Raw genomic sequence first — 10,338 nt, 5'->3', positions numbered from 1 at the left:
TGGAGGGGCCCTGCTGCGGGCCGGGCGGGGGCTGAGGAGCGCCGCTTCTCCCCCAGGCTCCGCCACACCAGGGAGGCGGTGAGGGCTGCGCTGGCGGACGACTTCGACACGCCCGCAGCGCTGGACGCGGTCACGGCCCTCATCCACCGCGGGAACGCAGAGCTGCACGCGCCGCGCACTCAGGTAGTTGCGGGGCGCGGCCCGGGCAGGGCTTCGGTGTGGGGGCTCTCCCTCTGCAGGAAGGCAGGGACGCCACCTCCTGGGGCACCCGGCGGCCCCAGGCCTCCCCTGACTCCTGGGGCCGCTTCGTCCTGCATGGACTTCCCAGCGCAGGGGTCACGTGCACAGACAGGCAGCGTTGTGTGTTTGCTGATACTCGGGGGAACCCGGGGCTGCTGGGACCTGAGGGGGGCGGGGGGCGGTGTGTTGGGACCCTAACTGCGCCCACCCAGCCTGGCCCTTCTCTGGGCCTTGGCACCAACCCCACGGGTGAGGCTCTGTCCCCGTGAGCCGGTGACCTCCCAGAGACCCTCCTGCTGACAGCATCACACGGGGGGCTAGGTTTCAACATGAGACTCTGGGGGACACGAGCACTTGGACCCTAACAGGCCCCCTCGTTCCAGAAGGGCAGACTGAGGCGCAGGGGTTACGTGGCTTCCCCGGTGTGCAGCGGGCGGGGGGGGGGGGGCAGATGCGGGGCTGAGGCCGGGGTCCTCCCTGCACGGGGGCCTGAGGCCGGCCGGGCAGGGACCTGCCAGCTCTCTGTTCCACATCACTTCCTGCGCCTTTAAAGCGCCTCCTCTGGGGGGTCTGTCCCAGGAGCCCCGCGGCCCCAGGAGTCCCGCTGTGTTTGGCTCCCTCGTGTCCTACGTGGAGCACTTCTTCGAGACCGTCGGCATCTCTCTGCTGGACAGACAGGTACTCCCTGCTCTCTTCGGGCCTCACTTGTGGGATCACTTGGGCAGGGACAGCCGTGTCCTCCCCTTTTAAAATGTTCATTTCAGTGGATAAGTGTGTTGAACTCATGTACGTGCTTAAAACACGTTCTTTAAAAAGGGAAGAGGCTTAGAGCCGGCGTCTTCCTGCCGGAAGCTGCAGGAAGCCCACGTGGCCGCCACGGTCGCTTCTGCACACGTGGTCTCGTGCCGACTTTGAAAGACTCAAAACNCAGCCATCCACCCCCACCCCCTCCAGGGCCCCCACCCCCGCCCCGCCTGACGGCTTCAGGACTGCGAGCAGGGAAGGAGGGGCAGGTCTGGGCCGCAGACAGGCGCGAAGGTCATGCGTGTGCTCGGGCCGCTCGCTCTTCCCAGACTGTGCTGCCGAGTAAGAGGCCTGCCCGGCCCCCTCCCCACCCTCAGCGGCTGGCACCGACTCCCGCCGGGGCTCACGTTTCCGTAGCAGAAAACGCCTATTGTGGAAGCAAGTGAGGCCAGGGGAGGACTGAGCAGCTGGACCCTCGAGCTGCAGGGTGTGCGTCACGCCACACCTGTAAACCCAGCCGCTAGGCTCCCTTCCCCGTAAGAAGTCATGTCGGTGGGAGACGACTTCCGGCAGCTCCAGATCCACAGCTGAAATTCCCCCCCGGTACAGGGAGTGTCGGCCTGTGTGTGAACCGCATGAGGCCCATGCGGTTTTGAGCATCTGGTTAGGGGGAGCGGGCCCGGGTTCGTTAGTCAGTGTGCTGTGGGCTTCCCGACTCCGGGCAGCAGCCGTGCGGGACGGGGACCCAGCCCGGGAGGCCGCACACCCCCACCAGGCCTCGCTGACCGCGCTCCCCTGGGTGCAGCTCGCCTGCGGGCACGGCGGCCGGGCGGCGCTGCACAGCGTGCTGGAGGAGCTGGTCCGCTTCCGCCACAAGGTCCGGCAGTTCGCGCTGGCCAGCGGTGCGGCCACCAGGGAGGCCCGGCGGCCCCTGCTGGAGGCGTGCGACACTCTGCGCCAGGACCTCGCCGCCCACGGCATCAGCATTAAGGTGAGTCACCGCGGTCGGCCCGAGGTCCCGTGCAAACCAGGCGGGCGCACGCGGATGCTGAGCGGTCTGAGCGAGACCCCGCTGTGCCGGGGCCGCTCGTGAGCAGAGAGCCCCCCGCCCCGGTGACACGAGGAGGGGCCCAGGGGAACACGCGCCCGGGGAGGGGGCATGGCGACTGGGACGGACGCAGGAGCCCCATGTCGTCCCCTCACCCCGCACCGTCTCCCTCGGCAGGACCGGAGCAGCACATCCACGTGGGAGCTGCGGGGTCAGAGGACTGGAGACCGCGGCCCGGGGAGCTGAGGCCTCCGGACACGGCTCTGCGGGAGGAAAGCTTTACATTAAAGTTCCCCATCACGGCCGTTCAGTGAACGTGATGGTAAATCCCAGTGATCCCGGGTGCCTGAAACGCGCGTGCTTTACGGTGCCGAGGACACGGCGCTTCCCCTAAAACCTCAGCACCCTGGTCCTTGGGGGAGGCCCCGTGCTGCAGGGGGACACGGCGGGGGCCCCGACCTCAGGACGCAGGTCTCACAGGACTCCAGCCAGACGGAGTGGCCTGCACCTCAAGCCCCAGGCATCGCTGAGCTGGGGGAGGCCCTGAGGGGGGCACTTTCCCCACAGGTGAGGGCCCGTCCCTACACCCCCTCCCGTCACACAAGTAGTGTGCTCGTCGTAGGAAACACGAGGAAACACGAGAGCTCCCGCAGTCACTGCTGCGTTCCCAGGCGGTGGGCTCCTCACGCTGCATTCAACCTATTCGATCCTGGTTCCCACGTGCCAGCCTCATGGCCCGTGAGCAGCCGTGCTTGGGCTGTGCACCAGGGGCCGGTTCTGGAAGAGTCCAGATGCCAGCGTGAAAGCAAGACACAGGTATGAGAGCGCCGACGGCAGCATGGGATGTGGCGGACGCCATCACAACTGAGTGCGTGATCTCCCTCTTGTCCATCTGTCCGTCCGTCTCCCCCGCTCTCAGGCCCCCTGCGGTCCCGTACTGGCGAGCTGGCATCTCCTGGGCCCGCAGGTGAGCTCGCACCGGTCACAGTGCCGGACGGCTTGGCGAGGCTCCATGGCCACCTTCGCTTCATCCCTGACTTCCCTGACCCCAACAGGCACCAGAGTCCCATTCCACAGGTAAGGAAACCCGTTCGTAAGTAGACTTGCCTACGGTGACCCAGCTCGTGCCTTACGAGGATACCAGACCCCAGGGAGTCACACGGTCCCCTGACAGCCGGACGCTGAACTCGGCCACCCGAACATGCTTGGAGTTGACAGCTTGCTCTCGGGGAAAAGCACAAGAACATTTTTCTGACAGCCATTTGCTCCTTGGTTTTGAGCAAGGGGGTCTTGTACTTGTTCAGAGCAAACACCTGAAACCCGCTCCTGTGACTGCTGCAGCTGGTTCTCTGCGGAAGGAAAGGCTGAGCACATTTTAACGTCAGAGGACACCCGTGAAAACCTGAGATGACAGGCCTTTAGCTGTTCATCTCCCCGCTGTCCCGAGCGCGTCCTCACCCTGGAAAGCTGAAAGGCAGCTGCTGACTACGTAAGAAAGGAATACAAAACCCTGTGTTGAAATAAATCAGATTTGCCTTTTAATAGTTACCAGGATTTAGACAGAATTCCCCAGAGGAAAAAACAGAAGTTTCCAAAGGTACACCTGAAACAAGGGGGAGCAGTTTTTAAGAAACGTGGTTTTAAAGGAAGGAGCCACATGGGGTCAGAGGTCACACAGTATTTCCCTAGTCAGAGCCCACAGACCTTTGAAGGAACCACACGGGGCACAAGCCACTGCCCAGCAGCAACTGAGCAGGCGTCTCCCAGACCTCAATTCTGGACGACACACCAGCTCCGAGCAGGAGGGCCCCGTGCGGTCAGGGTCGTGGCCTCCGAAACCGATCACAGATTATTCTGAAATCCTTCAACCAATCAGCCCCAAACCACCACCGCTTATCTCTGCCCAGTTTCAACCAAATCACCGTTTAAAAAGCAAACATGAGCGAGACAATGAAGGCCACACCGCCGTGGGCCTCAAGACTGAAAAGCACAGCTCGTCACTGTGCAGCTATTTGGATGGGGCCGATGGGACCCCCATGAGGGGATACGTAACATGGGGAGCTCCTCGCAGAAGCAGGCCAAAGGTGGGGAGGAGAGCAAGTCCCCACAGCGGTCAGCGGCCGGCACTGGGCGCATCTCTTCACTTTCCCTCTGTCCCTGCTGAGCCGTCAAGAAAGTTCCAGAATCCTGTTCAGCGTCCCCTTAACACCTCCAGCTACGGATTTAGGCCAAAAACCAACCTGTGGCTCATGCTGCTCTCCTACCACGAGGACGGGGACATGTGATGGGGCTCCAGCGACAAACGCAGTGTCCCCGTCCGTGGTGCTGCCTGCTTCCCACGGCCCAGGCTCAGGTTTCAAAGAGCCTCCGGAACGCGGGCCCGATCTCCGCGACCATGTCGGTGGTGGTGGTGGAGCGGCCGTGCTTCTCGAAGGCCTGGTGGCCGCACTGGCGGGTGAGAGCGCAGGCCCCCAGGGCGGCCAGGAGCAGAGGGCTGGACCTGGAGGGAGACCATCAGACAGGCTCCGCTTCCCTCCCGCGTCCCCTGCCCCCCAAATAGGCTCCAGCCCGCCGGGCCTGAGGTAGAAGTGGGCTTTACGACCAAGGACACAAACCCACCCCCGGAGGAGAGACCGTGGCTTCCCCCCATGAAGAGTGGTCTAGCGCCCTCCATGCCAGGCTGTGAAGACAACCAGAGACTGGAGAGTGTGGGTCCCCGGCCCCCTCAGCGGTGCCACCACCCCGAGGGACCCGTGTAGCTTCCCAGGTGGTGGGGGGTCCTCCAGACCTGGGACACCCCACCGCGGCCCGTGTGGCCCCCAGCGTCCCACGACGTGTGTGGAGGAGAGGGTGAGGCCTGGGGAGGGGGGGACCCGCCTGCACTCGCAGCTCTGCCTGGGAACGTGAGCCCAGCCTGCGGCTCCCAGTCCTGCCTCTTAGAGGAAACGGGTCTTTCAGGACACGGGCATGGCCGGCACCCCTCTGCCCTGCGTGTTTCATGCTTTTGCTGCAGGGGACACACTCGCACCCCAAGAACAGGGCCTCGAGCCTGGCTGCGCGTGAGAACTAACTGGGGAGCTTCAAGAACCCCTGGGGCCCCGGAGGCACGGGCCCGACCTCGCAAGGGGCAGGAGCTGCCGGGGGACCGTCCTGGGACCCCCCCCCGCCCCAGGGTCACCCCTACGTGACACCGAGCTTTCCCCTGCAACGGTCCAAGCAGCCACTTATCCCACAGCCGGAAACTCCCGAGGCGGACGAGGAGGTCACGTACCCGTTCGTCTTCTCGGGCCCGGCGAGCAGCGCCCAGTGCANGGGGGCGTGGCCTGGCCCAGCTGCCCGCCCGGCCTCCCCCTGCCCCCCTCCCCCAGGAGGCGTGTGTTTTGTGGGAGAGGGAAGCCAGGCCGGCCTGAAGCCACCTGAGCTGCGCAGGGGGTTCAACTCGGGGTGGGGGCTGGAACAGGGCGGCGGAGAGCCCACGCCCCACCACACCCGGCGTCATGGAGGGTGCACGCTGTGTGCTCCGTCCCCTTTGCAAAACAGGAGTAAAATCAAGCTCATCAGGAAGTCCCTCTGTGGGGCACACGGGGCCACACGTGCTGTGGGGACTGGGCTTCCAGGGGCCGGAGCCCAGCACGGCCACAGGGGCCGACACGCGTGAGGCCCACAGCTACCCACCGTGCTCGCCGTCAGAGATCACGTCCCGCTCCCCTTTCTGGACCACGGTCACGTTCCCCAGGGCCTGGCTGAGTCTCCGTACCGCCTCACGATGGTCACTGCCGTCCACGGGGTCCCTCAGCTGCAGGGGGGACGGCACAGACAGGGCCGTCAGCGCACAGGGACAGCGGCACGGGCAGCACAGACACTGCCCTCCCCGTCAGATAAGGGACACTGCCCGTGGCAGACCTTTCAAGGTTCACAGAAGTGGCAACTCCAAATGCAACACGCTGACCTTTACGGGGTGCTCAGTACAGAAGCATTCGTGGGCTGACACCGTCGTGCCCCTGCATCCTCCCAGACCCTCCGAGGCGGTGCTGTCATTACCCACGTTTCACGGGGCAGGGATGGGGTGGCCCCCCGAGCACCCGCCCCACCAGGACTGAACGGCACTGTCAGCACGTGGGGAACAGGCGTCCACCCGCTGGCCTTCTGCAGGGAAGGGTGGGGGCAGCCACGGCACCACCCCACCCCTCCTCAGGACCTGGGGGGACCTCACACCCTGTCTCGGGGGGGCTCACACGCACACCCCATCTTCCGGGAGGTCAGCAAACTCACCACGGCTTCCCAGAGTCTGTGGAATTCCACGTGGTTGGGGGTGAGAACGGCCTTCCGGTAGCCGTGGACGAGGGCCGGGTGCCGAGCGAGGAGCCACAGCCCGTCCTGCGGACAAGGACGGGCATTCACCGCACAGCCTCAGGGCCCGGCCGTGAGAAGGGGCAGGGCAGGAGAGGCCACACTCACTGCGTCGATGACGACGGGGACGTCCCTGGCCTTGGATGCTTCTAAAATGCCCTGCAAGAAAGGAAGCTCTGCTGGGCGACAAGCCCTCACGCTTCACGGAACAGCAGAACACCAGGCAGGCGGCTCCGTGACGAGCTGCGCCACCGGGTCCCCGACAGAGACTGGGCGTGAACGGTAGACAGAACAGACCCAGGAGTCAGGGGCACGGGCAGCCCGGGAGGCAGGTGCGCAGCGCAGGGCTGGGCCAGCCCGCGGGACCCCAAGCCAGAGTCTCCCACTCTCCCGCCAGCACCCATCGGTTCTCAAATCATTGGTTTTTACGCAGATTCCCAAACACTTTGTGTTTTCAATTAAGTAACCAGGGGCGCCTGGGTGGCCCAGTTGGTTAAGCATCCAACTACTTCCCCTCAGGTCACGATCCCAGGGTGGGACTGAGCCCCACCCTCTGTGCTAACAGTGAGGAGCCTGCTTGGGATCCTCTCTGTTCCCCTCCCCTGCTCACACACGCACACGTGCGCACCTTTTCTGTTTCTCAAAATAAACTTTAAAAATAAAATAAGTGATAATAATCAGCAGTGAATCTCCCCTCTCTGACAAAGTTATACTCAAAGTCTCCAACGTTTTTACTAAATATCTATCCACGATCAACACATAGACGGTAGCTTATTACTCTGAACCAGTACTTTAGGAGATCACGTGCGGAGAGGGCTAGAAGCAGAAAGCGTTAAGAGAACAATGGGACAGGAGCCGCCCTAGGACGCCGTGTCCTTGGGAGAGAGGAGAGGAGGACGCAGGCAGCACGAGACAGACGACCGTGTGACGTGACGAGACCGCGGAAGGCCAAGGCCGCCAGCCGACCACAGGCCAAGGAGACATGGACCCCAGGAAAAGGCAGACCTGCGGACCCCTGCTCTCAGACGTCCTCCAGGGTGGGGGGAGGCACAAATGTCTGCCGTCCGAGCCCCCCCCCGTGGCCTCCATGGTGGCCGCCTCAGCAAGCGGATGCAGGTGTCCAGAGCCTCGATGGCGTCAACTCCAGTGCCTCGTGGGCCCAAGAGGAAAAGCAGAGGAACCAGAAGATAAATCCCGGACAAGTGACAGCTGCCTTAATGATGGCCCTGACTCCGATTTATAAAAAGTGTTGCTCTCTTTGTGAGCCAAGCGTTCGACTCCGGCTTCGAGAGAAAACAGTCCAGATATGTCCTGAGCGCCTAGGCCATCACCAGGTGACATGCCTGGACCTCCGGGAAGCATCCTGTGGCGTACACGGGCTCAGAGCCCAAAGACCCTCCCTGAAGGCCCAGCTCTGGCCCTTAGAGGTGCGAGAACTGAAGTTACTTTACCTCCCTGAGACCCAGTGTCCTGATCGATAAAGTAAGGATGATGCCTTGAATACTAACTCTAAAGTCCGTATGAGGCTCGAGACGCGGCCTGGGAAGATTTACCCGGCTCTCGGCAAGGGAGCAGGGAGTCACAAACGGTAGCCGCGGTGATGATAACCTTAAACACACAGCCTAGCCCTGACCTGACAACTGCTTACATCCAACGCATTTTAACCTTTAAACTCCTCTTTCCTCCAAGTTAATTCTTTTGGACGGTCCAAGGCCCTTCACGTACCTGAAATGCAACCGTTAAAAAAAACAAAACAAAAAAAACAGTAAAACAAAATACATGGTAAGCAGAAATAATTTAAAACACTTATATAGAACTGCTGCAAAGTTATTCTGAAAATGAAATGGAAGACCCCATGAGGAAGAGCTGCCCTGCCCTATGGCCTCAGTGTACCTTGTGGACACGGCTTTGAGCGATGGGAGAGCATCCAAAAGCCCCTTCAAACGAGGGCCAGGGCACAGGAGCCTCGTGGAGCCGCGTTTCCTCCCCTAACAACCAAAACGCTCCACGTGCTTAGAGTCTGGCTTTCCCGTTAGAAGAGACTCAGCTTCACTCAGGCCACCTTCCCGCTCTGGTTGCAGCCACAACGCCGGGCCTCCGACTCCATGCTCTCCCACTGCAGTCCTCACAGAGCAGCGAAGTCCACATTCGCACGCGGGAAACCTCAGTCAGCATGACGGGCATCTGGGTCCTGTAACATCACCGGACACGTGGCTCTCCCGGGGCCCAGAGTCACGCGTCAGCTGCCCACGTAAGGACGACCCTGCTTCCGCACACAGAGGACTCAAAATGCCCAGGCACGTGGCCTGTCTCCTCTGACCTCCCTGCCAGGAGGGTGCACAGCACACAGGCGGCCACAGCGGGGGTCAGGGCCCTGGGCACAGAGGGGACGGCAGGGGGTCAGGACCCCAGGCACAGAGGGGACAGCAGGGGGTCAGGGCCCCGGGCACAGTGGGGACGCCAGGCGGTCAGGGCCCCGGGCATGGTACACAGGGGTGGCCGCAGCACCAAAAGAGACCAGCTGATGACACGACCACACTCCTGTCCGTGAACCCCCAGTGCTCTACCCACGGGGCAGAGCGACAGCAGTGGACAAGCCCCACACGGGTCAGAGGAGGCTGAGCAGCCCCATGTCCAGTAGAAAGATGCAGTGCAAACAAACCAGCAGGGGGCGCCAGAGTGCTCCCTGGGGGGACTGGGCGCAGGGGAGAAGGGACGAAGGCCCCAGAGGGGAGTCCTGGCCAGGGCAGGCTCCAGCGGAGGGACCAGCCAGAAGCACACCTTGCAGCGTGTATCCAGGAGGTGCCCAGAAGGAACGGACACACAGGACGTCACTACGGGCAGAGGAAAACACTACAAACAGCCTAAATGAACTAGATAAATGTGGCACACGGTGATGCAGCCATTCAAAATCACAAGGAGCGTACATACACCCTGTCAGGAGGAGGCCTCCGGGGACTGAGCATTAAATAAGCACCAGTGCAGACAGCTAGTCAGGGGCCTCCGTTCTAGGTCCAGAACACTCTGGTTCAAAACCAGCCCACGAACGGGAAGACTTCATGCTGTTATGACGGCAGCGCCCCCCGGCTGACCTGTAGGTCCTTCGTCGCCCGGCCTTCTGCAACCCGCCACTGTGAGAGTGCAGGGGCCCCGGACGGCCAACTACTCCGGAAATGAACAAAGCTGGAGGGGGCGTCTGGGGGACTCAGTCGGTTGAGCGTCCGACTTAGGCTAAGGTCATGATCTCACAGTTTGTGGGTTCGAGCCCCGCGTCGGGCTCTGTGCTGACAACTCAGAGCCTGGAGCTGCTTCGGATTATGTGTCTCCCTCTCTCTCAGCCCCTCCCCTGCTCACACTCTCTCAAAAATTAGCATTAAAAAAAAAAAGAGAGGACACTTTCCAATTTCAAAACCGGTCACACAGGCACCCCCGTCAGGACCGGGGGGCACGGGCCCGAGGACAGCTGTGACACCGATGAACAGAACGCAGAGCCCGGAGGGGAGCCCTCACGCCCGCTGACTGCCAGCACGGACGCCCAGACAGCTCACTCGGGGCCGGTGGGGCTGGAGCTGAATGTGCGCTTGCGGAGGGACGCGGTGCACTGCTTCCTCACCCCGCACGCGCGCGCACCCGGCTCCGTACAGCAGCAGACCCAAACGTCAGCGCTAGAAAACAATTAAGCTCTTAAAAGGCAGGACTGGATCAGAACTAAAACCGCGCGCTGCAGAAGAACAAAACGTGTGCAGCACGCAGGAGCTCCTCAAACCATCAACAAACTGATCACAAACCTGTGACGACGGCTCGTGGTGGCGGTACTGGTGACAGCTGGAGCGGGAGCCACCCGGTCGTCCGTCAAGTGACAGATGGAGGAATAAAGCACGTGCGGTCTGTCCACACAAGCGAACGTCAAACAGCAGGGATCGGAGGGGGGGCCCCCGGCCCACCCGCCCGGGAAT

The 10,338-nt window shown here is 62.4% G+C and overlaps 2 protein-coding genes across 2 annotated transcripts in view; one reads left to right on the top strand and one right to left on the bottom strand.

Moving 5' to 3' along the window:
• The window catches only part of CARS2 (cysteinyl-tRNA synthetase 2, mitochondrial), a gene marked incomplete at its 5' end in the record, with an annotated part of 33,830 nt that extends 30,256 nt beyond the window's left edge, over positions 1-3,574 (top strand). Inside the window, 6 exons of the mRNA XM_077754007.1 lie at positions 57-183; positions 820-918; positions 1,790-1,975; positions 2,210-2,354; positions 2,655-2,848; positions 2,952-3,574. Coding sequence (XP_077610133.1) covers positions 57-183; positions 820-918; positions 1,790-1,975; positions 2,210-2,278 — 481 coding nt within the window. The remainder of the gene's footprint in view (positions 1-56; positions 184-819; positions 919-1,789; positions 1,976-2,209; positions 2,355-2,654; positions 2,849-2,951) is intronic.
• NAXD (NAD(P)HX dehydratase) overlaps positions 3,548-10,338 on the bottom strand; it is a 34,279-nt gene continuing 27,488 nt past the window's right edge. Inside the window, exons 9-13 of the mRNA XM_077754006.1 lie at positions 6,491-6,541; positions 6,305-6,409; positions 5,704-5,828; positions 5,304-5,483; positions 3,548-4,532 (exon numbers count right to left, since the gene is read on the bottom strand). Of these exons, the coding sequence (XP_077610132.1) occupies positions 4,382-4,532; positions 5,304-5,483; positions 5,704-5,828; positions 6,305-6,409; positions 6,491-6,541 (612 nt within the window). The 3' untranslated portion in view covers positions 3,548-4,381. The remainder of the gene's footprint in view (positions 4,533-5,303; positions 5,484-5,703; positions 5,829-6,304; positions 6,410-6,490; positions 6,542-10,338) is intronic.

This window comes from Crocuta crocuta, unplaced genomic scaffold, assembly GCF_008692635.1.
Source record: "Crocuta crocuta isolate KB4526 unplaced genomic scaffold, BGI_CrCroc_1.0 scaffold31, whole genome shotgun sequence".
Classification (NCBI taxonomy): domain Eukaryota; kingdom Metazoa; phylum Chordata; class Mammalia; order Carnivora; family Hyaenidae; genus Crocuta; species Crocuta crocuta.
This window is presented reverse-complemented; position numbering and strand designations above follow the sequence as displayed.